We start from the raw sequence: 26,457 nt of genomic DNA, 5'->3' as shown, positions 1-26,457 counted from the left end.
CCGATTGCAAGAGTTTTGCCCCATTTACCATATTAAAACCCAGTTTAATCCTCATCACATTTTCTGCTCATAAAATGAAACCCAGCTTCAGTCTCAAAACTGCAATCCCTCATCCCTGGTACTGCTACTTGAATGGTTCCAAAACAAACAAACCTGATGTAGGATATCCTTGCCCAATGGAGGGCCAAATGGCACATCTGACCCAGATGGATAAGGAGAGTAAGTGGTCCACGAGCTATTTGGGGCTGTAATAATCAACTGCTCAGTGCGGAAAAAAGGTCCAAAGTGGGTGTCAAAATAATACTTTTCCTTGCGAGCTTGGCTAGATGGTGCAGACCAGATGTCGACTGGATCAGTCGTTACTTTCATGAATACCAAACCAGAGCTGCAGACTCCCACTGCAATAATGGTCAGTACAATAACTACAGCAGGTTTTCTCACACAGAAGGACCCCCACTGTGTGAATAGTTCACGGAGGAGAGCTTCTGATTTTGCACCAAGCTGTTCACAACAAGATATGTTGTTATCTGAGGAGAGAATAGGAGGCAAGTGATCAATAATGGAAGGAAAACACTACATGCACCCTCACTGACCCCTTAAGGGAAAAAAATTTCCAATTCGACATTAATGGCAGAAACAAGCCAATTAGTGAAATCCACACCCCCTCCCACCCCAATCCCAAGAACCAGCTATACAGCCATAATGGCAACTTCATGGAGGTCAGTTTTAGCAATGATTCACCACCCAATGCTGGCACACCAACTGTGACCCAATTTCAACATTAACAAGTGGAATAACCTACCTAGATCATGACTGATGATGTCTGCATGATTTGAACTGGTATCAATAATTGGTGCATATTCAGAAGCAATGTGCATTTTCCTGTAGGAGTAATGAATTCCAAATAAATTTGGAGACAGTAAGAAAATGCAGACTTTAATACTCAATTGAATCCTGCTCACTGGAACTTGTAGCCTGGAATCACTATCAGAACTTATTTGATTTAAGCACATTTGAGCGAAGTAAAGATTGTTACCTGTAATACCACATGCTAAAGACTGCTCCGCCAAAGACAGCCAGGAAGATCAAATAGGAGATCCACATTATAACAGCCATAGCATCCAAACCAAAAATGGTCCATGGGATAGGTGCTGGTGGGGGAACTGGTTTTGGGCCACAAACCAGTGAGCAGTCCTGGCAACTGCATGGTGGAGAACCATCATCCAACGTCTCATTGCAACCTCTGGTTTCATTATTCATGGGGATCATTCTTCCAATTGGATGATCTACCAAAAAGGGGAGACAGTTGCTAGTACTGATACCAAGTAATATAGTATCACCTTTGCAGCTACAAGTTACTCAAGCACAAGCTTCTATTCATGAGGAAACTCTAGATTTTGACCATTCCAAAACTCTTGGCTAGTATAAACCAGAGTTAGATATCTCAAACAAAAACAAAAATATCTGGAAAAACTCAGCAGGTCTGGCAGCATCTGTGGAGAGGAGCACAGTTAACGTTTTGAGTCCGCATGACTCTTCAACAGAACTAAGGAAAAATAGAAAAGGGGTGAAATATAAGCTGGTTTAAAGGAGGAGAGGGGGGGTGGGTGGGACAAGAAGAGCTGGATAGAGGGGCAGTGATAGGTGGAAATAACCAAAAGATGTCACAGACAAAAGGACAAAGGGGTGTTGAAAATGGTGATATTATCTAAAGGAATGTGCTAATTAAGGGTAGAACGCAGGACAAGCAAGGTACAGATAGCCCTAGTGGGGGTGGGGTGGGGTGAGGTGAAGGAATCAAAAAAGGCTAAAAGGTAGAGATAAAACAATGGATGGAAATACATCTAAAAATAATGGAAATAGGTGGGAAAAGAAAAATCTATATCAATTATTGGAAAAAACAAAAAGGAGGGGGAAAATCGGAAAGGGGGTGGGTATGGAGGAGAGAGTTCATGATCTGAAGTTGTTGAACTCAATATTCAGTCCGGAAGGCTGTAAAGTGCCTAGTCGGAAGATGAGGTGCTGTTCCTCCAGTTTGCGTTGAGCTTCACTGGAACAATGCAGCAAGCCAAGGATGGACATGTGGGCATGAGAGCAGGGTGGAGTGTTGAAATGGCAAGCGACAGGGAGGTCTGGGTAATGCTTGAGTAATGGACAGACCGAAGGTGTTCTGCAAAGCGGTCACCCAGTCTGCGTTTGGTCTGGGGGTGATGGAGGAGTGGACCAGGGTGTCAGGGAGGGAACGATCCCTACGGAATGCTGCCAGGGCAGGGTGAAGGGAAGATGTGTTTGGTGGTGGCATCATGCTGGGGTTGGCGGAAATGGCGGAGGATGATCCTTTGAATGCGGAGGCTGGTGGGGTGATAAGTGAGGACAAGGGGGACCCTATCATGTTTCTGGGAGGGAGAAGAAGGTGTGAGGGCGGATGCACGGGAGATGGGCTGGACACTGTTGAGGGCCCTGTCAACCACCGTGGGTGGAAAACCTCGGTTAAGGAAGGAGGAGGGCATGTCAGAGGAACTGTTTTTGAAAATGGCATCATCAGAACAGATGCGACGGAGGTGAAGGAACTGAGAGAATGGGATGGAGTCCTTACAGGAAGCGGGGTGTGAGGAGCTGTAGTCGAGGTAGCTGTGGGAGTCGATAGGCTTGTAATGGATATTGATGGACAGTCTATCACCAGAAACTGAGACAGAGGTCAAGGAAGGGAAGGGAAGTGTCAGAGATGGACCATGTGAAAATGATGGAGGAGTGGAAATTGGAAGCAAAATTAATAAATTTTTCCAGGTCCAGACGAGAGTATGAAGCAGCACTGAAGTAATCATCGATGTACCGGAGAAAGAGTTGTGGGAGGGGGCCGAAGTAGGTCTGGAACAAAGAATGTTCCACATACCCCATAAAGAGACAGGCATAGCTGGGGCCCATGCGGGTACCCATAGCCACACCTTTTATTTGGAGGAAGTGAGAGGAGTTAAAGGAGAAATTGTTAAGCGTGAGAACAAGTTCAGCCAGACGGAGGAGAGTAGTGGCAGATGGGGATTGTTCGGGCCTCTGTTCGAGGAAGAAGCGGAGAGCCATCAGACCATCCCGGTGGGGGATGGAGGTGTAGAGGGATTGGACATCCATGGAAGAGGTGGCGGTTGGGGCCAGGGGACTGGAAATTGTTGATATGATGTAGGGTGTCAGAGGAATCACAGATGTAGGTGGGAAGGGACTGGACAAGGGGAGAGAGAAGGGAGTCAAGATAGCAAGAAATGAGTTCCGTGGGGCAGGAACAGGCTGACACGATCGGTCTGCCAGGATAGTCCTGTTTGTGGATTTTGGGTAGGAGGTAGAAGCGAGGTTGGGAGACTATCAGGTTGGAAGCTGTGGAAGGAAGATCTCCAGCGGAGATGAGGTCAGTAACAGTCCTGGAAACAATGGCTTGATGTTCAGTGGTGGGGTCATGGTCCAGGGAGAGGTAGGAGGAAGTGTCTGCGAGTTGACGCTCAGCCTCTGCGAGGTAGAGGTCAGTGCGCCAGACAACAACAGCACCACCCTTGTCAGTGGGTTTGATGACAATGTCAGGGTTGGACCTGAGAGAACGGAGTGCAGCAAGTTCAGAGAGAGACAGGTTAGAATGGGTGAGAGGAGCAGAGAAATTGAGACGACTAATGTCACGGCGACAGTTCTCAATGAAAAGATCAAGAGAAGGTAAGAATCCAGAGAATATTGGAGGTGGGTAAAAGGATCTGTTGCACAGGGATATCATGTTGCATAGTGAACATGAAAGGATGAGAAGTAGCTTAAAAGTTTTCCCGAGTATTCTAACAGATGGTTTCCTTACTTACAGCACATCCCTCCCAATTTTTAAAAAACACACTGGTGTCAAGCCAAGTACCTGGTGTTATAAACATGGTCATTTTGCATTAAAGGAATTGGTGTTCATAAGAACTGGAATTAGAAAGAACAAATCGGGGTTAAAGTATAGCCAATAATATGAAAGTTGAAGATGTGGCATTATCCCAGCCAGTACTGGCACTCAAGGCCACGGCATTAGTCGATTATCCTTTATTCCCCTAGCAAGGTATTTTCATCCATTAAAATCCTTATTTATTCCACCACAGGAAAGTGATCAGGAATACAGCTAGGAGCCAATGCATGAACTTGTATAAATCAATCAATCAATCTCCTGTTAAAGGGCTCAACACATGTAACTCTGGAATTTTCTACTGTATATCTGATCTATAAACCAGTCCTAAAAATCCAGGTCTTTTACATGGCACTTCCCTTTAAATGGGAAATTACCATGTTTAATTAAAGTTATGGATGATGCAATACTTATTCATGAAGCTATCTGCAACACAGCAAACAACTTCAAATGCACAGGCAATTCTCTTGTTCTACAATGTCATGCTTCCAAGCACCTTGATCAATGTTTATTGAAAGATGCATCTCATTTAGAAGCACTGATTTGAACAAGCAACCAAAGACAGTTCTACATTGATCAAGTACACTTGCTCAAATTTCTTCAAAGGCTTACCACCGAAGATGGGAATGATGTTAAAGGGAGTCTGGGCATTGCTAGTGCTACACATGTACTGAATCCAGTTGGTTGCATTGCAATCTTTTGCATCTTTTCCACAAAGCAGCCCCAGAGCCTTGTCATTACTTGAAGGGGACTGAACATCTTTACAGGCATTATACATAGCTGCAAAGAAAACAAAAATTGGTGTGAAAACTCATACAGAATACCATTCATCTTGTGGTCAGTGCCAAAATTCATTCCGTTTCCACAGTTTGAAATGTTTCTAGCAACTCAGAACAAATTATGAATTTGCTCTCCCAGTATCTTAACCCACTGGACATGCACATCAATAATAGGTGTGTAGGCCATTGGGCAATGGTCTTTCCAATCATTAACCATGACCAGAAATCCTACAACAGCCAACTTCCAATCCAAAATTTGTTTCACATGGCATGAGGTTATTACAGCTTGAGGGGAAAACTCCTTAAATCTTTTAAGACCATGGATAGTATCCAAATGCTATTGGATGCTTGCAGATAGCATTTGCATTCAAATGGTGTCTGTTAAAGCTTCCAAAGCTAATGAATTACCAGTGAAATCACCACATCTGGAAATTTATATCTAACCCCAATCTAAAGATCTACTAGTTAGTGATTTGCTTTTACTATTAAAGGAAAGGTTTGTCATTCCCCAGGGGCAGGCTGTGAATCCAACCAGGGGTGGCAGATACCACCTCAGTTGTAGTTGATACATGACTCTAGGAAGCTAACAGAATGTTTAAGGAGCCTGTCAGTCTGAAGTCAGACAAACATCCTTCCATTATGAAAGCTCATTAATAATTGTGCATAAAAGTGAGCTCAGAGTACTCAAGACTGGATTTGACAATGCCCATTTGCAAATAACTGACTGTGGTTCAATGAGGCCCACCATTACTTTGCCAGCCCACTTCTATATCCCAACAAATAATTAGGCACGTGGAGTTGTGGACTCAATAGAAAAGGTGCACTGCATAGCCACAGCTCATAAAGGACAGTTCCTCGGTGGCCTCAGTTTACACAATTTTGCACTTCCACTATTCTAGATAAGAACAACAAAGATTCCTGCCTCATTGTGGCAGGGTTTGAACATGACATTAGACTAGATATCAGTATATATGAACAGGGCAGGAGTAGGCCACTCAGCCACTCAAGCCTGCTCTGCCATTCAATAAGATCATGGCTGATCGGATTGTAACCTCCCACCTACCCCTGAACTTTTCACCACCCCCCCCACCCTTGTTGATCAAGAATCTATCTAGCTATGCATTAAAAACAAATATGTTGCTTCCATTGCCTTCTGAGGCAGAGAGTTCCAAGGAGTCATTACCCTCAAATTTCTCATCTGTCTTAAATGAGTGACCCCTTCAAGTATAGAGTCATAGAGGTCTACAGCATAGAAAAAGGCCCTTCGGCTCATTGAGTCTGTGCTGGTCAAACAAATACTAACCATTCTAATCCTATTTTCCATTCATTAACCAGGCTTGTAGATAAAGAACAGTTACTTGGGCAATGCAGTTGCAGCATTGAAGAATTTAAGGATTTCACTACCAAGTTAAAGTACAAAATCCCTTCTGTCCCCATCATAAATGTTCCTTTATTCCAGAAGAAAATGCTTTTGTTGCATTTTAGCCAGAAATTGGAATTCTCACCATTTGCAAAACTTGATCCAATGTAATATTCCACCTCCGTGATGCTGGTTTGGTTCTGGACATATGGTTTAAATTTGGTGGCATTCAGAAAAAGGCTTTGAGTAGGACTGCAGGTCAGTTCACAATAAAAGGTTATAAAATTGTGAAAGCAAGATGGACATCTGCAAGACAAAAACATGGAAGCACTGGTTATATTTTTGGAATGGGAACCTTACAGCTTGATAGCCATCTTGTAAAAAAATTTAATTCAGTACAATCTAGATAGCAGTCTAGCAACATGAATGACAAATCTATTATTCAATCTCAATTTGCAATTGACCCTTCAGCCTCCACAGCATTTTTGGGGATGGGGAGCAGGGAGGAAGAGCTCCAGATTTCCACTACTCTGAAGTAGTTCCCAACATCACCCCTAAGCATACTCCTTCCCTCCACCACTGATAGTGGCAGCAGTGTGTACAGCAGTGTGTACCATCTACACGATGCACTGCAGCAACTCACCAAAGCTCCTTTGACAGAACCGTCCAAACCGGTGACTTCTACCACCTAGAAGGACAAGTTCCCCTCCAAGCCACACACCATCCAGACTGGGAACTATAATCACCATGCTTCATTTGTTGAAGGTTCAAAATCCTGGAACTCCCCAATAGCACTGTGGGTGTACCTGCACTGGTTCATGGTGGCTCATCACTACCTTCAAGGTGAATTAGCAATGGGTAACAAATGCTGGACTTGCCAGTGACACCCACATCCCATGGAAAAAAAATCCAGCATCCTTACCCAGTCTGGCCTGCATGTGACCCACAGCAATGTGGTTGACTCTTAACAGCCCTCTGAAATGGTCTAAACAGCCACACAGGTGACTCACCACCTGCTCAAGGGCAATTAGGGATATACAATGAATGCTGACCTTACCAGCAATGCTCACATCCCAAGAATAATTAAGAGCACATTTGACCATTGTCTTGACAATAGGCAATATCAGCAATCCATAAGCAACCTCAGAAGGTTAATAGAAACCCACGCTTGGTTTGGATTATAACATTTTAAGCAAGAGACAAATAATAGATACCTGGACAAGAACTGCAGTGGTAGCTGCATATTATCCTTCAGTGTATGTAGTTGTTGAACATCACAGCAAAGATCAAGATTTCCATAGTGAAAACTAGGACACAATTCCTAAAAAGGACAAAGGAGTAGTGACTACATCTATGCTTGTTTTAAGTAAAAAGGCTACAGAACATATTTTAAACTATAGTCCACTTTAAAAAAAGTTACATACATTAATTTACAAGAATCAAACAGTGAAAATTGTCATGATGCAAGGCAATGCTTAGAACAGGCAACAAGGAATGGTTTCATATCTTTTAGGAAGGATATAACCTGCTTTTATATGGCATCTTTAAAATTAGCAGAGTGTTCCAAGGTACTTCACAGGAATGTTTTTAAACACTATGCAAAGGAGATTAGGTGACCAAAATGTTACGGCATCATAAGGGAAGAGAGGCAGACAGAATTCCAGAACTTATGATTTCCTTCCGCTACCTAGATCCTAAGTGCTTAATAGGACAGAATTGGAAGTGCAAAGATGAGTATGTTGTAGAACTGGAGGTTAGAGATAGGCTGGATTTAAGGATAAGATAAAAAGCATGCAGAGAAAATTTACAAGGATGATAGCTGTAATGTGCAAGTGTAAATATTAGGAAGGATTGACAGGCTGGATCACCTTGAGATAAGGTAGCTGATGATGTAGAAGTCATCATAATTTTGATGAAGTGGATATAGAGAATGTTTCCTCTTGTGGGGAACAGTATATCTAGAGACCATTTATAAAAGATGGCCAAGAAATCCAAGGGAATTCAGGAGAAACTTTAAGGGGCAGCTAGGCAAGCATAAGGGAGAAATGAACAGTGGGTTATGATGCTAGATTTAGATGTGACTCAAATGGAGCATAAACACCAGCATGGACCAGTTGGACTGAAATTGCCTGCCTGTGCTGTATATTATTCTATGTAATATTAAAACCAAAACATTGCTGGACCAGGTGCCAATGTGGTCAGCAGGCAGAGATGCCTCTTAAGACTGGAAAACCTCAACTATTGTATTAACTGAATGAACTGTACATAGTTAGCATTGATGTACAGTCCTAATCAGCATACTTTTCCTCATACAATATAAATTGTTGCTTCCTTTGAAATTTGGCATTCTTGCATCTGTCCTGATGAGTGCAAGATGAAATGCTTTGACAATATGGCTTGCACCTTGAGTACTGATGAAGACAGACATCAGCACACTAATTTATTTTGCAAAATTTAAACCTGCTCATCTTAGGTTTTTCAAAATGCTTCGACAACAAGTTAGAGATCCTAATTTGATTTTCTCTTTGGAAGAGCCATAGAGTCTGTAGACAAATATTTTCAACGGGCTGTTTAGTTTGCAAGAAGTGCCCCCAGCCAGATTCTTCTTTCAAAGTTTAGCAGATTGTGTTGATAGATCAAGGTTTAAAAAACAGGCCACTTACATCAATTAATGCATATCCCTCTTTAGGCAACGGTTTTGGTGGGCCACTATATTTGCAATTATACCGCTTCTGAGAGATTGGATCTGTCCCACATTCTCCATACCAAACACAAGTTCCATTCAATGCAAATGTCTAGAGAAAAAAAAAGGTTAGGTTAATCTCATATGGCAAGTCATAAAGTGCTAGTCACTAAAAGCAGTTTGCACAGTTTTAGGAATGCTTTTGTCGTATTTATACATTAGAGGAAGTTTCTTTTCTGAAGACTGGCTTGTGCAGAATTTGGCAGCTTCTCATCCAAGTTGCCTTACCTTTATCAGCCCAAGCAGTGAACATTATCCATTAGCCCACATAATCTGCACTGGCTCCTTCAAAGAGAAACCCAGTTAGTCCCAGTCCTTGCCCATATCATCCTTTAAAAGATTCAGTTCTTTTTGAATCTGTTCCACTATCTTGCTACTTATTGCAAAAAACTTTCCACGTCATCATCTTTCACCAATCATTTTAAATGATTTTAAATCTTTGTTATTTATTCTTCAGCCACTAGAAAAAAAAGTTTACTATCTCTAAATCTCCTTCTAGCCTTTTCTGCTCAGGGAGAATAGCCCAGCCTCCCTAGTCCATTCACGTACTGGTAATTACCCCAGAACTACACCTGCAAATCCTCTCCACAGTTCCAATGTCCCCAAAAACAGGATTGATTATGAAAGGATTTATATAGGCTTGATCAAGAGATTATGTTGCTACTAGTAGGGGAATTCAAAGTTAAATGGGCCATAAATAGACTATTCACAACATAAAATCAATAGGAAATTCAAGGGAAATGTCTTTGTGGTGAGAATGCTTGGAACTCACTGCAACATAGAGTAGGAGGTGAATAGCATCAGATGCATTTAAGGTGCATCTAGATAAGTAATGAGGGAGAAAAGAATAGAAGGATGTTGGAATGAGGTGGGTGGGAGGAGGCCTGGGTGGAGCATAAACACTGGCATAAACCAATTAGACAGAATGGCCTGTGCGTTATAAACAGCAAAGATCAGGAAAGAGATATAATTAAACACCAAAATAAGCCAACATTTGCTGTAGTGGCTTTCTATTCTTCAGGTAGAAAAGACCACCAAATACAGTGGATTTTGTAGTAGTTAGACAATCTGCAAGTAGAACTTTATATAACTGAATTGTTCATTTTAATAAGGAACAATAGCATGAACATAGATTTTGTTTTTAAGCTAACCAGTTCTGAAGCCACTATTGACAAGGATGGGACCAAGTCAGTCCTCAAGTTAATGGAGTCCTCACCCTAACACTGCTGATCTGCCCCCATCAGGTCAAAACCTGATGTCAGGAACAGAAATTACAAAGTGTTACTGTCCACTCCAGATGTATTTGTCCTGCCAGATGTATTTGTTTAACTGACAAATTGTTTACAGCAGGACATCCTTAACCTTTGCTTTACTTCTCAGCTTGTTCCGAAAGCCAGAGTTCAATAAGTGTTAAACATTAACTGTTTTTAATGCAGGGAAAAGTCACAAGCAATATTAATATACCAACAGTTCCAAATATCAACTCCAGGTTGGATGAGAGAGTTATTTTGTTGAGTATTGGGGGTGGTGAGGAAACAAATGGATGGAAGAGTTAAAAAATCATTGTTTACTGAAAATCAGTTACAGTCAGACAGGTGTTTCCCCTGAAGAGTTCTCTCTCATCACCTGAAGCCATTGACTGACAAATGGCCATTCACTCACCAACTTGGCCAAAAAGGGAAGTGAGACAAGTTAAATTTCACTTCAGTGGCCAGTTTCCTGCAAGGTTCACTTCTAGTTCTCAATAGGATTTCTGACTTTTAGGACAAACTTCCCTTACCAAGAAGCCACAAGAACTTTTACCCTCCCATGTCTAATCAGCAGACGGGTTAGCAATCACCTAGGCATGCTGTACATTAGGAACCTATAGGATTCTCAAAAGGGACTGCTTAAGGCTAGTCAGATCTTGAGGATAAGGATACAAAGTCATGATTAAGCTCTCTGGCAAATATTAAAAATTCTTTTGTCATTAATAATTGAAGAGGAATATCATGACAAGTTATATACATTTCTCAAGTATTGGTAATCCCAAGACCAGAACATTCAAATCTGGTTAATTTGAGATTGTTTGCAGGAGAAAGGAATAAGTGGACAGGTCTTTGGTCTCAGCAGGCACGAAAGGAGCCAAGGCTGAGGACCAGCCATGATTATATTGAATGGCAGATCAGGCGAGCGTCCATATGTCTACTCCTGCTTTATTTTCTTGCTGCTAAGAAAACTGCTCAATAGACATGGAAGGATATATAATTCTTAAAAGATAAGAATTAGCAGGAGTAGGCCACTTGGCCCATCAAGCCTGCTCTGCCATTCAATAAGATCATGCCTGATCTGAATGTAACCTCAGCCCCCCACATTCCTGCCTACCCCCAATAACCTTTCACCCCTTTGTTAAATCAAGAATCTATCTAGCTCTGCCTTAAAAATATTCGAAGACTCTCTTCCTCAAAAGGCAGCAGAAGCAGAGTTTCATAGACTCAAGACCCTCAGGAAAAAAATTCTCATCTGTCTTAAATGAGCAACCCCTTATTTTTAAACAGTGACCCCCCTAGTTCTAGATTCTCCCACAAGAGGAAACATCCTCTCCACATCCACCCTGTCCAGATCCCTCAGGATCTTAAAGGTTTCAATTAAGTCACCTCTTACTCTAAATTCCAGTGGATACAAGCCTAGTCTGTCCCACCTTTCCTCAAGACAACCCGCCCATTCCTGGTACTGGTCTAGTAAACTTTCTCTGAACTGCTTCTAACACATTTAGATCTTTAAGATAAGGAGACCAATACTGTACACAATACTCCAGATGTGGTCTCAGCAGTGCCCTGTACAACTGAAGCATAGCCTCCCTGCTTTTATAATCAATTTCCCTCAATAAATGAGGTCAGTCTATTAGCTTTCCCAATTACCAGCTGTATCAGTATACTAACCTTGTGATTCATGCACTAGAACATCCACATCCCTCTGAATCTGAGCTCTGCAATCTCTCACCATTTAGATAATAAGCTTCATGCCAAAATGATGATTTCACATTTGCCCACCTGATACTCCATTTGCTGGATCTTTGCCCACTCACTTAACCTATGTCACTTTGTAGCCTCCTTACATCCTCTTCACAATTTACTTGCCTTCCTACCTTTGTGTCATTAGCAAATTTAGCCACCATATCTTCTGTCCCTTCATCCAAGTTATTTGTATAAATTGTAAAAAGTTGCAGCCCCAGCACTGATCCCTGTGGCACACCACTCACATTCTGCCAACCAGAAAAAGACCCATTTATGCCAACTCTGCTTCCTGTTAGCTAAACTATCTTCTATTCATGCCAATGTTACCCCCTACACCATAAGCTTTTATTTTCTGCAATAACCTTTGCTGTAGCATGTTACCAAATGCTTTCTGGAAATCTAAGTACAGTACATCCACTAGTTCCCTTTTATCCACAGCACATTTGACACTTTGAAAAGAGCTCCAATAAATTGGTTAAACATGATTTTCCTTTTACAAAACCATGTTGATTGCCTTAAAAAAATCCCAAGTGCCCTGCTATAACATCTTTAATAATAGCTTCTAAATTTTTCCTATGACAGATGTTAGGTTAACCGGCCTATAGTTTCCTGCTTTCTGTCCCCCTCCCTTTTTTGAATAAAAAGGAGTTACATTTGCTATTTTCCAATCTAAAAAAGGAACCTTCGCCAAATCAAGGGAATTTTGGAAAATTAAAACCAGTGCATCAACTATCTCACTACCCACTTGTGGCTAAGTAGGGGATGTTTAAGCCCCATAATGAGAACCAACAATAAACAATGCACAAAACTGGCCATATAGTGTGATTTGACTGGTCTCATGAGACAGCAGCCACAGAAAATAAAGATTCAGTGTGACATACAGAAGGAAAGGTTTGACAGTGATGATCTGGAAATACACTGCCTGAAAAGGTGGCGGCAGGTCCAAAAGTAATTTTCTGAAAGGAAAAAAAATTGCAGCATTATAGGGAAAGGAGTCAGGCCAATTTTGCTATTTCATTCATGAAGCAAGCACAGGTATAACAGGCGGAATGACTTCCTGTTGCCCACAGGAGCAGCAGACCACTGCCTTATCAAGCCTGATCCACCATTTGGTTAGATCATTGCAGATGCAGTGTGGCCTCAACTCCCACTTTCTGCCTACCCCCCATGACCCCTGATGATCAAAAAAAAAATCTAACAGCCTTATATATGTATATATATATATATATATATTCAATGACCCCAGCCTCCATTGGCATTCTTGACTCCAGAAAGCAAGGACTAAATGACCCTCAAAAAAAAAATCTCCTTAAAATGGGTGCCCCCTAATTCTAGATTCCCCAACAAGGGGGGAAACATCTTTCCAGCATCCTAAATTGGAGATTCACGTACAAGGACTCCCAGATCCTTCTTTATACTGCAGTCTCCCCATTTAAAGGTTCGATGATCAGAAATATACTGAGACCACAGGGTTAATGCATTCCAAACACAGCTGTTTTGCTGATAACAAGCTTGCACTGTCTGCAAGACATGACCTCACCCTTCATTTAATACGAGAGGATTTTAACAACAACAAAAAAATACTTTCTAAAAAAAAAGGCACCTCAAGACTAGCTAATGCTACCCTTGCCCCAGATACCCATTTGGGGGGGGGGGGGGGAAGGGGATGGTCGAACTTATTCTGAACCTTATTCTGCAATGGACAAGAGTGGCTTTAATGACAAAGCCACAGATCCCGAGGTATCCTGTCCACACACGGGCGCGTGAACTCCAAGGCAGTGAGCAACCCCCGATCAGGCCATATGGGCGAGGGTGACAGATGAGTCACGTATGGGCGTGAGGCCAGTTCACTCCTTCGCGCTTGCGCGGGGGAGGGGGGCGGGAAAGAGGAGGAGAAAAGATACGTAAGTTGACTGGGCATCAAACCCGATATCCGACAGCGAAACACCGCCCCCCCACCCCCCACAACCCCCCCAACCCCCCTTTAAAAAAAAATCGACCCGTCCACACCACGACTGAGTCAATCAAGTCAGTCAGCCATCCGGTTATACCCAGGGAGGAAATCATGCGACAGGCTCGCGCATATCCGATAAAAGCCGGTTAATTTACATCGCTCCACCACCACCACCGGCAAAATAAAGGCAGCAGCCGACACGTTCACACACACACACACACACATCTCCAGGCGGTTAAGCCGGCTATTTTACACCCTCGACTCGACAAGACAAAGATAAAAACAAAAAGCTAAAAGCTACTGCGGATGCTGGAAATCCAAAACAACCCGGCACGACAGTCTTTATAAGCCGGTTAGGTCGACACCCTTTCCCTTCCAACGGAACCGTTTAAGCGGCGCCTCAAGTCCGCCCCACACACACACACACACACAGACAGCGGCGGCCGCCGCCGCTCCGAGTGGCGGTTGGTCCGGCGGCCGTTAGGTTTGAAGGCGCAGCGCGGCGGCTCGCGCCACCAACCGAATGTTCTGGAAGCATCAGGATCAGCAGCAGCAACAACGCGGCGGCGACGCTCAGGCTCTTCATGACAGCCGCTCGGAACCTCCACGGTGAGTCCGTGCACTGCTTGACAGAAATTTGTGCTTGTTTCAAACACACACTAACTTCGCCGTGTCCATCCTCCTCTTTTTTTATAATTGATCCCTCCTCCCCGGCGGAGCAAATGAAAATATAATGCCCGCCCACCCGCAGCTCCTCCTCCTCCAAGACCAATCAACCCTTCACACAGACAGCCGGATCATCCAGGAAATTCATTGGATTTAAAGCCACTTGCCGCAGCACTGAGGGAGTGCCGCACGGTCAGAAAGTCAGTACTGAGGGAGTGCTGCACTGTCAGAAAGTCAGTACTGAGGGAGTGCTGCACTGTCAGATGGTCAGTACTGAGGGAGTGCAGCACTGTCAGGGGGTCAGTACTGAGGGAGTGCTGCACGGTCAGAGGGTCAGTACTGAGGGAGTGCTGTACTGTTGGAGGGCCAGTACTGAGGGAGTGCAGCACTGTCAGAAAGTCAGTACTGAGGGAGTGCCGCACTGTCAGAGGGTCAGTACTGAGGGAGTGCCGCACTGTCAGAAAGTCAGTACTGAGGGAGTGCTGCACTGTCAGAAAGTCAGTACTGAGGGAGTGCTGCACTGTCAGAGGGTCAGTACTGAGGGAGTGCAGCACTGTCGGAGGGTCAGTACTGGGGGAGTGCAGCACTGTCAGAGGGTCAGTACTGAGGGAGTGCTGCACTGTCAGAGGGTCAGTACTGAGGGAGTGCTGCACTGTCAGAGGGTCAGTACTGAGGGAGTGCCGCACTGTCAGAGGGTCAGTACTGAGGGAGTGCAGCACTGTCGGAGGGTCAGTACTGGGGGAGTGCAGCACTGTCGGAGGGTCAGTACTGAGGGAGAGCAGCACTGTCGGAGGGTCAGTACTGAGGGAGAGCAGCACTGTCGGAGGGTCAGTACTGAGGGAGTGCCGCACTGTCGGAGGGTCAGTATTGAGGGAGTGCAGCACTGTCGGAGGGTCAGTATTGAGGGAGTGCTACACTTTCGGAGGGTCAGTACTGAGGGAGTGCAGCACTGTCAGAAAGTCAGTACTGAGGGAGTGCAGCACTGTCGGAGGGTCGGTACTGAGGGAGTGCAGCACTGTCGGAGGGTCAGTGCTGAGGGAGTGCCGCACTGTCGGAGGGTCAGTGCTGAGGGAGTGCCGCACTGTCAGAGGGTCAGTACTGAGGGAGAGCCGCACTGTCGGAGGGTCAGTACTGAGGGAGTGCTACACTGTCGGAGGGTCAGTACTGAGGGAGAGCCGCACTGTCAGAGAGTCAGTACTGAGGGAGTGCTGCACTGTCAGAGGGTCAGTACTGAGGGAGTGCCGCACTGTCGGAGGGTCAGTACTGAGGGAGTGCCGCACTGTCGGAGGGTCAGTACTGAGGGAGTGCCGCACTGTCAGAGGGTCAGTACTGAGGGAGTGCCGCACTGTCAGAGGGTCAGTACTGAGGGAATGATGCACTACACAGTCCCATCTACACACAAGCATAGAAGAGGAGCAGGAGTAGGCCATTTGCCCCTTCGAGCCCAGTCCGCCATTCAATATGATCATGGCTGATCCTCTATATCAACACCATATTCCCACTTTCTCTCCATACCCCTTGATGCCCCTAATATCCAAAAATTTATCAATTTCTTTCTTGAATCAGTGACCCGGCCTCCCCAGCCTTCTGTGGTAGAGAATTCCACAGATTGACCACCCTCTGAGTGAAGAAATGTTTCCTTATCTCAGTCCTAAATGGCCTACCCCATATCCTGAGACTGTGGGCCCTGTTTCTAGACTCCCCAACCAGGGGAAACATCCTCTTTGCACCCAGTCTGTCTAGCCTGTTAGAATTTTATGTTTCAATTAGATCGCCTCTCATTCTTCGAAACTCTAGTGAATACAGGCCCAATTGAACCAATCTCTCCTCATACAACAGTCCTGCCATCCTTGGTATCAGCCTAGTGAACCTTCACTGCACTCCCGCTATGGCAAGCATGTCCTTTCATAGGTAGGGAGACCAAAACTGCACGCAATACTCCAGTGGTCTCACCAAGGCCCTGTATAACTGCAATAAGACATTCTTACTTCTGAACTCAAATCCTCTCACAATGAAGGCCAACATTATAAGTGTGAGATGATGCACTTGGGCAGGACAAACAAGGCACGGAATACACAACGGTAGGACCCTGGAAAGTACCGAGGATCAGAGGGACCTTGGTGTGCATGTCCACCCGTCCGTTAAGGTAGCAGGGCAGGTAGATAAGGTGATTAAGAAAACATATGGGATACTTGCCTTTATTAGCTGAGGCATAGAATATAAGAGTAAGGAGGTTATGCTGGAACTGTATAAAACGCTGGTTAGGCCACAGCTAGAGTATTGTGTGCAGTTCTGGAATCCACATTATAGGAAGGCTGTGATTGCACTAGAGAGAGTGCAGAGGAGATTTACCAGGATGTTGCCTGGGCTGGAGAGTTTTAGTTGTGAGGAGAGATTGGATAGGCTGGGGTTACTTTCCCTGAAGCAAAGGAGGTTGATGGGGGACATGATTGAGGTGTATAATATTATGAGGGGCATATATAGGGTAGACAGGAAGGAACTATTCCCCTTGGTGGAGGGATCAATAACCAGGGGGCATAGATTTAAGGTAAGGGGCAGGAGGTTTAGAGGGATGTAAGGAAGAATTTTTTCACCCAGAGGGTGGTGGGAATCTGGAACTCACTGTCTGAAAGGGTGTTAGAGGCAGAAACCCTCATAACATTTAAGAAGTATTTGGATGTGCACTTGTGATGCCATGCCATACAAGACTATGGGCCTAGTGTTGGAAAATGGGATTAGAATAATTAGGTACTTGATTGACCGGTGCAGACTTGATGGGCCGAAGGGTCTTTTTCTGTGCTGTAGATCTCTATGACTCTATGAACATACCATTTGCCCTTCTAATTTCTTGCTGCACCTGCCTATTTGCTTTCATTGACTGGCGTACATGGACACCCAGATCCCTTTGTACACCCACATTTCCCAATATAGCACCATTTAAATAATACCCTGCCTTTCTGTTCTTCACACCAAAGCATATAACTTCACATTTATCCACGTTATACTGTATCTGCCATGTGTTTGCCCACACACAACTTGTCTAAATTGCCCTGAATTTACTTGCATCCTCCTCACAACCCCGCCCAGTTTTGTGTCATCAGCAAACTTGGAAATATTGCATTTGGTTCCCTCATCCAAGGCATTTATATATATATTGTGAATAGCTGGGGCACAAGCACTGATCTCTGTGGTACACTACTAGTCACCACCTGCCACCTGGAAAAAGATCCATTTATTCCCACACTCTGTTTTCGGTCCGACAACCAATTCTCAATCCAAGCCAGTATATCACCCCCAATCCCATGTGCTTTAATTTTGCCCACTAGCCTCTTATGTGGGATAAAAGCAAAAAACTGCGGATGCTGGAAATCCAAAACAAAAACAAAAATACCTGGAAAAACTCAGCAAGTCTGGCAGCATCTGTGGAGAGGAGCACAGTTAACGTTTCTAGTCCGAATGACCCTTCAACAGAACTAAGTAAAAATAGAAGAGAGGTGAAATATAAGCTGGTTTAAGCGGGGAGGGGGGGTGGGGGAACACAAGTAGAGCCAGTGATAGGTGGAGATAACCAAAATATGTCACAGACAAAAGAACAAAGAGGTGTTGAAGGTGGTGATATTATCTAAGGAATGTGCTAATTAAGGGTAGAAAGCAGGACAAGCAAGGTACAGATAGCCCTAGTGGGGGTGGGGGTGGGGTGGGGTGAAGGAATCGAAAAAGGCTAAAAGGTAGAGATAAAACAATGGATGGAAATACATTTAAAAATAATGGAAATAGGTGGGAAAAGAAAAATCTATATAAATTATTGGAAAAAAGGGGGGGATCGGAAAGGGGGTGGGGATGGAGGAGAGAGTTCATGATCTAAAATTGTTAAACTCAATATTCAGTAATATTCTTATGTGTGACCTTATCAAAAGCCTTCTTGATAAAATACCCCACATCTACTGGTTTTCCCTTATCTATTCAACTAGTTGCATCCTCAAAAAACTCCAGTAGATTAGTTAAGCATGATTTCCCTTTCATAAACTCATGCTGACTTTGACTAATCCCGTTAATGCTTTCCAAGTGTTCTGTCACCACGCCTTTTATAATAGACTCTAGCATTTTCCCCACTGTTGGAGGGTCAGTATTGAGGGAGTGCTGCACTGTTGGAGGCTCAGTTCTGAGGGAGTGCCGCACTGTCGGAGGGTCAGTACTGAGGGAGCGCTGCACTGTCAGAGTGTCAGTACTGAGGAAGGACTGCACCATTGGAGGGCACTGGAAGCACCACACTCCTGAAGAGCCTATACTGAGGGTGCACCACACTATCAGAGGGAGCGCTGCACTGTCGGAGGGTCCATACTGAGTGAGCCAGTTGAACTTCAGCAAATCCTGTTTACAAACCTATGCCTTTGTTTTTGTCAACATATGCTTAGGCATTTAAGTTCGGGTATTTGGATTTTGGTTTGTGAATATGCCCCTACATGAAGAGCATATGTACTCCAGATCAAACAGCAGATATGATACATATTTTTTGGAAGTAATATATTTCTTAATAACCCATGGGTCTTCCTGCTTAAGAAAGTCTATGAAATTTATTTTTGCTCAGTTTATACCATTCTCACTGAGAAGTTTGTGGGTTTAAGCCCAGAGGTCTACAACAGGAACCTCAAAACACTGGAGAAGTACTATCAGCAGTGCCTTCGCAAGATCCTCCAGTCCAGTGGCAAAAAAGACACTACTGCCTTTCTACAACAACAGCATCCTCTCTCAAGCCAAGAGCCTGCTTTCTCTGTCCGGTCGGAACATTCGTCAAATTGTAACAAGACAAGCTCACCACAAAACTGGCTGACTTTCATGACAAGTATGGAAATGCTATCGTTTTGGGAGGATTAGCATTTTGTGTTACAGCCTGGAGTTATGTTGCGATGCTGACAGGGCTGACATGGAACATGTCTCCTATCAGCAAGACCACCCCTCAAAATTGGAGGGAAGATTAGAGGAATGGGACGAGTGTTTGCAAGAAATTGAGTACAGATGGGCTGGATTGCAAATTTGCTTCTAGGCTCATGGTTTCTGCTATACTGATTACCTCTGTATTACCTCTGTCTCATAGTCAATCAATAAATTATAGAAACTTTAAAAAAATGCCCAGCATTGAGGCACTAATCATTGAAAACCAGCTTTACTGGATAGGACATGTCGATCATATGAATGACAGCAGGCTCCCCAAACAACTGTTCTACTCTGAACTTCGTCATGGCAGGAGATTCCCAGGAGGACAGTGGAAACACTTTAGGGATTCCTCAATCATCCACGCCAACTCAAGGGAGTCCCTGGCTTCTGACGAATTAGAATGGAAAAGGCTCATTCTGGGAGACACTGAACACATCAAGAGACTTCATTGGGAGCTCGCAAAGTCAAAGCGTCTGAGAGAGTGCCAAACGTCCAAACACTTCATTTGCCTGACCCTTCAAGACCACCTGTTCCACATGTGGCAGAGTCTGCATGTTGCGCATTGGACTTACCAGCCATCCCAGAACCCATCAAACCAGAGGGAAAGCAACTCATCTTCAATTCTGTGGGACTGATTAAGAAGAGAAGAGGTCTGAGTATTTAATGGAAGCTGAGACTTCATTATAGTACTGAAGAGGTGCTCCATTGCCCTTTGGGTGAGATACTAAATCTAGGCCCTACTGCCTGTCTCACTAGATGTCAAAGATCCTATGTGATTGTTTTGAAAAAAGGCAGTGGTTATGTGTTTTATCTAACATTGCTGCCTTAACCGTAAACACCAAAAACAAAGAATCTTGTCAAGCATATCATTTCCCTTTGCAGGATCTTGATGCGTACAATATGGGTGTCATGTTTGCCTGCATAAAAACAACACCTCTTTATGTGCTAGTGTAAAATGGGTGATAATGAGTCAGCAGCCCAGTCTAAATTGAGAGATGTAACATTGACTGCCGATTTGCTATCACTGTTTTACACTATTGACACTGACAATTGGGGGACATTTGCTGACTGCCATAACCTCTAGAGACTGTTTGTTTGAAAGGGCATTGGAAGAGGTGAACAGAAATGAAAAGCTTAACTGGCCGAGAAGAGGGCCAGAGCAAACAGAAGCCAGCAAATTGTGTACCTTCTCAACCCACGTTGCTGCAGAGACTGCCATGCTAGAGTGCGGATCATGAGCCACACCCTAATGTTTAATACAGTTGCCACCACAGCACAAATCATCATCTTATGAGAAGGGCTTTCTATGTGGGGGTCCTCCCCTTACCATTGGGGACCTGGAGTGGAGGGTGTTGCACGCAGCAGTCCCATACAGCCTTAGGATGTGTCGGTTCGTAGATTCCCAAGATGCCTGCGTATTTTGCGGCCTTGTGGAGTCTGTGGACCACGCCTATGTTTGTTGTTGTAGGCTGCATCCCCTTTTCAGTTACTTGAAAAACCTTTTGTTTTGTTTGCACTTCAGTCTCATGCCCCTGATCTTGGGGCACCCGTTGCAGAGAGGGGCGGGGAAGGAGGAGGACCTCCTCGTGAACCTGCTCCTGGGCCTGGCCAAGTTGGCCATCAACAACAGGCAGTGGTCGATTGAAGGGGTTGTCCGGCCTGACTACCTCTCTTCCATGGCCATGTTCATGGCCGGGTGCCCCTGGAGAGGTGTCCACTGGCACAATTGAGGCCTTCCATGCCTGATGGGCACCAACAGGCTGGGGTGTTTTATTGACCCCTTTAATCACGTTTTAATTTGAAGTTTGTAAGCTTTCTTTAAGATTTTGCTTTTCTTTTTGCAGTATCCCTTTAAGGGGCTGCTTTTTTACGTTGTCCCTGATTTGTTAATTTAGCTTCATTGGTTTAATCAAAATAGTATCGTCTTATGAGACAGAAGGCAGTCACTAACTCCTTAACTATTTACCAAAGTGAAACCAGAGTAGATTCCAGCTATTGGGCTCGAGCTCAATCCTGCTAGCGAGGGATCTTGCCCATTTTAATGTTAGGGCCCCATAAACATGACATTGGCTTTGGCAGCTATCCGTTGGAGAGGTGGATCTAGGGAGAAAGTTGTGATGTTGGAGAGAAGGATCCCAGTCAACAGTGGTTTATGTTATTCTTGTGGAGCTTGAAGGAGCACTCCTGGACTCGCACACATAATTTTAACACTGCTTTTTGAGCCTCTTCGGCTTTATTGTCACTTTTTACTCAGCAGAGCACCATGGCATATGATCCAAGATTAAAGTTAACATCTGAAATAATTAAAGTCATGTTAAGGCTAGAGGACAGAGGCTGCAAACAATATATTGACAATGAATGAAACAGGGCTCTGATTTTCATAGATTAATAGAAAAGTCCTGTGTGTTTCAGGTGATTGCCACCACCACCCAGCAGAAATCCCCAAGAAAAATGTGGAATGGTTAGTCTTCCACTTCATTTTAAATCCACTAACAACAGGTTTCTGCCAGGCAGAGGGAATTAGAAACTCCAATCAGATTGGTAATCTCTACCTAGAATTTCCGACGTAATATGGCCTGATAAGCAGTGCTGTTGAAATGTGGGCAGAGCCTAAAATTTGCAATTGAGGAAACCAGTCAGATAAACTAGACACACTCACTTCTTACCTCATTAATGACATTTGAAACAGTTGAAAGGTATGTTACAATGTTTGTTTTGTAATACAGCAATAGAAGGGACTGAGACACATTTGTAGATAGCAGCAGTAATACCTGGTAAAAACCTATATCCTTAGAATGAGCAAAACTCATTTTTGATTTGATCAAATATGATATCACTGCCTATTGGCTTTTCACTTAACATTTTTATTGTTGAGTGTTTCCAGCATTTTCTGTTTTTCTTAACTTTATAATTGTTTTTCCTCTTAAGTGTTCATTTATATAACTGGGAGATTAAGTGACAGGCAGGACCTCTTAAGTTTGCCTTACTTAATGTCATCCAAAACTGTGAAAGGCTTGAGATAGATCTAGGGACCACAGTCTCAGGATAAGGAGTTGGCCATTTCGGACTGAGATGAGAAATTTATTCACTCAGCGGATAGTGAATTTTTGGAATTCTCTACCCCAGAGAGCTGTGGATACTCAGTCAAGACATTGATCATTGAATTTTTGGACTCTCAGGAAATCTAAAATGGTGTAGTGGTATTGTTGCTGGACTGGTAATCCAGCGACATGCTCTGGGAACCCAGGTTTGAATCCTGCCACGGTGGAATTTGAATTCAGTAAAAATCTGGAATTAAAACTCGGATGATGACCATGAAACTGTTTTCGATTATTGTAAAAACCCATCTGGTACACGAATGCCCTTTAGGGAAGGAAATCTGTCGTCCTTACCCTGGTCTGGCCTACATATGACACCAGATCCACCGGCAACTCTTACATGCCCTTTGAAATAGCCTAGCAAGCCACTCAGTTGTATCAAACCACGGCTACAAAGTCACAAAAAAGGAATGAAACCAGACGGACCACCCGGCATCGACCTAAGCACTGGAAACGACAACGGCAAACTCAGTCCTGTCGACCCTGCAAAGTCCTCCTTACTAACATCTGGAGACTAGTGCCAAAATTGGGAGAGCTTTCTCAGACTAGTCAAGCAACAGCCTGACATAGTCATCCTCATGGAATCATATCTTACAGACAATGGGCTGAATTTTGCCCTTGACTGGCAGGCGGGCCCGACCAACTCGGCGGTGGGCGGGCAGCCGATCCCCGCCACCAAAACGGGCCACGCCGCCATTTTGCGCGCAAGAGCCAATTGAGGCCCACCCAGCGGGGTACCGACTCCCGTGTTCATCGGGAAAATTAAATCGGCGGCGGGCATGTTCAGACCTCCGGTTCCAATGGGGAACTGGCAGTCTGTATAAAGAATAGCCAGGCAGCCTCCTTTAGGCTGTTCACCATGGCCAGTCATCGGGCAGCACAAGAGGTGAGGGCAGAGGAGGAGGAGGGGGGCAGGCTGCAGGGTAGGCCAGCAGGGGGCCACTGTGCCCCTCGGATCTCAGATGCCTGCCTTGCTGTCCTCCTCGAAGAGGCATCCAACCATCATCTTGTTTCCAGAGGATGGGAGGAGGTGGGCCCCCCATGTCACCAGGCAGGCATGGCAGGAGGTGGCGGAGGCTGTTAGCTTTCATGATGATGTGCGGTGCACCGGAACGCAGTGCCGCAAGCACTTCAATGATTTGTTGCGCTCTGGAAGGGTGAGTACCATGTCAGCGTTGGCCATTTGACCCAACAGGTATCCTTAGCCTTTGAAGACCCCCAGCCCCCATGTCTTAGTGTCGTTACTGCATTGGGCATTTGGCACACGCTGGGTGGGCAAACAGATAATGACCATGCTTACATCAGCCTTAGTGGTTGACGAGAAGATGGGTTCTCCCTGCAGCATATGTTGGTGTTTTTCGCATTTGAGTAGTTGAGTAACCTGCAGGGGAGGCAGCTCGACACATACTCAGAACTCCAACGCATGTCTTATTGATGGTGATGAGATGGTGGAAGGGGAGCCTCAAGGTGTCGTGGCCAAGAGCCATCTGCTGGCCTCGGCGCCGCACCTAGTTGCGCCTCCTTTCCATGGGCGCTAAGACCCGTGTGTTATTCAAAGTGATGGACATCAAATTTGTCCAAGGTGGCCGTTGGGGGAGGGGGTTAGGACCAGCCGTACTATCTTCTGGGGACTGATCACCAGTAGTGTGTACAGGAGCCGCTGGAGGCCTCAGATGGGCCACTGTGGTTGGGGTGCGGCGTGCGCGTGCAGAGTACATGAGCGATCAGCCCCAATAAATCCTCTTCTCTGTTCTGCAGGCAAAAACTGACAACAATATGCGCGAGCGGCAGCGGCAGTGGACTGGTGGTGGGCATGCCATGCTGCAGCGCCTCACCACCTGTGAGGAGCAGGCCATGGAGCTGGGGAGGAGGCAGGTGGCCAGGTCAGCAGGTGTCGGCGAGGCTGGGGTCCAGCAGCCAGGTATTTGAGGGCCACAGTCCCATCCACCCTGTCTCCCCACCATTCAAAGCACTGATGGTTGCTTCAATCGTTAATGCAGCAACACTGCTCATTCACAGACTGAGACACTCTGACGTGTGGGTCATACACAAAGGTCCCTCGACCCCTTGAGGATCCGCGTCTCTAGCACCTTCCAAAGTCGCCTTATCCCATTTGTGACCACTATCCCCATGGCCTAACATGCCAAGGCATCGCTGCTGCACATCCAAAGACTTATTGCATCTTAGGAGGGTTTGTACCTCCACCACCCTTTCAGCCAGTGCGTCCCACATTACTCTGTCCAAAAGATCCTCAGCATCTGTCAACCTCATGGCACTCAACTTAAATAAATGCCACCATGTTAGTCATCCCCGCGCCAAGGGGAAATGTTGCCTTCTGTCTACCCGTTCTATGCCCCTCATAACGGTATTGAGGTCAATAATGTAAGCTGTCAATCTCCTGTGCTCCATGGCAAATGTTGCAATTGTATGCAATGTTTCCTCATCACTCCAACCCTCCAGGCCAGCATATATCCAGGTCAGGAACCTCTGCACTCTCTCCACTCCAATGCCATCCCTCCCATGAAGCGCAGGTCACAACTGAACGCAGAAGTGTAGATGTGGCCTTGACAGCGTTTTCTGCACTTGCAACATGACCTCCCTTTTCCTACCTTCTATTCCTCGGCTAATAAAGGCAAGTCTGGCTTCAACCTTGTTAAACGCCTAATGTTCCTGTTCTGCTACCTTAACAGATCTGCCCAGCAAGGTCCCTGTAATTGCCGTGACTTCCCACGGTCCTACCATTACTCATGTATTCCCGTACCTTGCTTGTCTTGCCCAAATGCTTAACCGAACACTTATCTACATAACATTCCATGTGGCATTCCTTAGGCCATCTGACCAGCCTGTCTGTATGTGCGTGTAATGTTTGGGCCTCCTCTTGACTATTTACCACGCCACCAATGTTCGTCTCCATAGGTTCTTGAAGGGTGAGCGACTTATGTGGCTGGGGGGGAAAGGGATGAAAGCTGTTACTGACTGAACGCTAACTGATACACTGCCCTTGTTGTTAATTTCAGCATCACCACCGCATGGCCGCCACCAACACGTCCAGAGCCCCCCCTCCACACCTGAGGGCCAAGACTTGCAACTTGCGTCACACCCTTTCAGCGAACCAGGCACCAGCGCCGCAACAAACACTTCGGTGGGGATTATTACGTTGGCTAGTGTCCTGGAGCACAGTGGAGAGGGTCCTTCATAATCGCTGGAGGAGATGGCACGGACAGAGAGTGCCAATGGCGCTAGCAGCCGGAGGACTGCAGGGGACCAGGCACATGCTGAGTCCAGCAGTGATGATGTGCCTCTGGAGATGTCAGCCATGCAGCAGCTGCAGGACAAGCGGCAGGGTACGTGGGAGCATCTGGCAGGGTTGCATGAGGGTGTGCTTCAGTTGGCCTCTGTGGTGGAGGTATCCAGGCAGAGTGTCAGTGACCGAGCTGGCCAAGTCCTAAAGGACATAGCTGCTAGACTGGGTCTGCAGCAGGTGGTGAAGGAACCAACATGAGGGAAAAAAATACTTGACCTCATCCTCGCCAACCTGCCTGCCATGACAGTATCGGTAGGAGTGACCACCGCACAGTTGTTGTGGAGATGAAATCCCGCTTTCACATTGCAGATACCCCCAGCGTGTTGTGCGGCACTACCACTGTGCTAAATGGGATAGATTTCGAACAGATCTTGCAATTCAAGACTGGGCATCCATGAGGTGCCGTGAGGACCATTATCAGCAGCAGAATTGCACTCGAGCACAATCTGTAACCTCATGGCCCGGCATATCCCCCATTCTACCATTACCATCAAGCCAGGGGATCAACCCTGGTTCAATGAAGAGTGCAGGAGAATGCACGCCAGGAGCAGCACCAGGCATAACTAAAAATGAGGTGTTAACTGGGTGAAGCTATAACACAGGACTACTTGCATGCCAAACAGCATAAGCAGCAACTGATAGACAGGAGCTAAATGATCCACAACCAACGGATCAGATCTAGGCTCTGCAGTCCTGCCGCATCCAGTCATGA

At 45.3% G+C, this 26,457-nt stretch overlaps 1 protein-coding gene across 1 annotated transcript in view; it reads right to left on the bottom strand.

The window, feature by feature from the left end:
* The window catches only part of npc1 (Niemann-Pick disease, type C1), a 35,144-nt gene extending 20,747 nt beyond the window's left edge, over positions 1 to 14,397 (bottom strand). The window contains exons 1-8 of the mRNA XM_078541183.1: positions 14,263 to 14,397; positions 8,713 to 8,844; positions 7,264 to 7,370; positions 6,195 to 6,355; positions 4,523 to 4,690; positions 1,037 to 1,286; positions 803 to 882; positions 154 to 527 (exon numbers count right to left, since the gene is read on the bottom strand). Coding sequence (XP_078397309.1) covers positions 154 to 527; positions 803 to 882; positions 1,037 to 1,286; positions 4,523 to 4,690; positions 6,195 to 6,355; positions 7,264 to 7,370; positions 8,713 to 8,844; positions 14,263 to 14,328 — 1,338 coding nt within the window. The 5' untranslated portion in view covers positions 14,329 to 14,397. The remainder of the gene's footprint in view (positions 1 to 153; positions 528 to 802; positions 883 to 1,036; positions 1,287 to 4,522; positions 4,691 to 6,194; positions 6,356 to 7,263; positions 7,371 to 8,712; positions 8,845 to 14,262) is intronic.
* Positions 14,398 to 26,457: the final 12,060 nt, after the last annotated feature.

This window comes from Cetorhinus maximus, chromosome 4, assembly GCF_964194155.1.
Source record: "Cetorhinus maximus chromosome 4, sCetMax3.hap1.1, whole genome shotgun sequence".
Lineage (NCBI taxonomy): Eukaryota > Metazoa > Chordata > Chondrichthyes > Lamniformes > Cetorhinidae > Cetorhinus > Cetorhinus maximus.
This window is presented reverse-complemented; position numbering and strand designations above follow the sequence as displayed.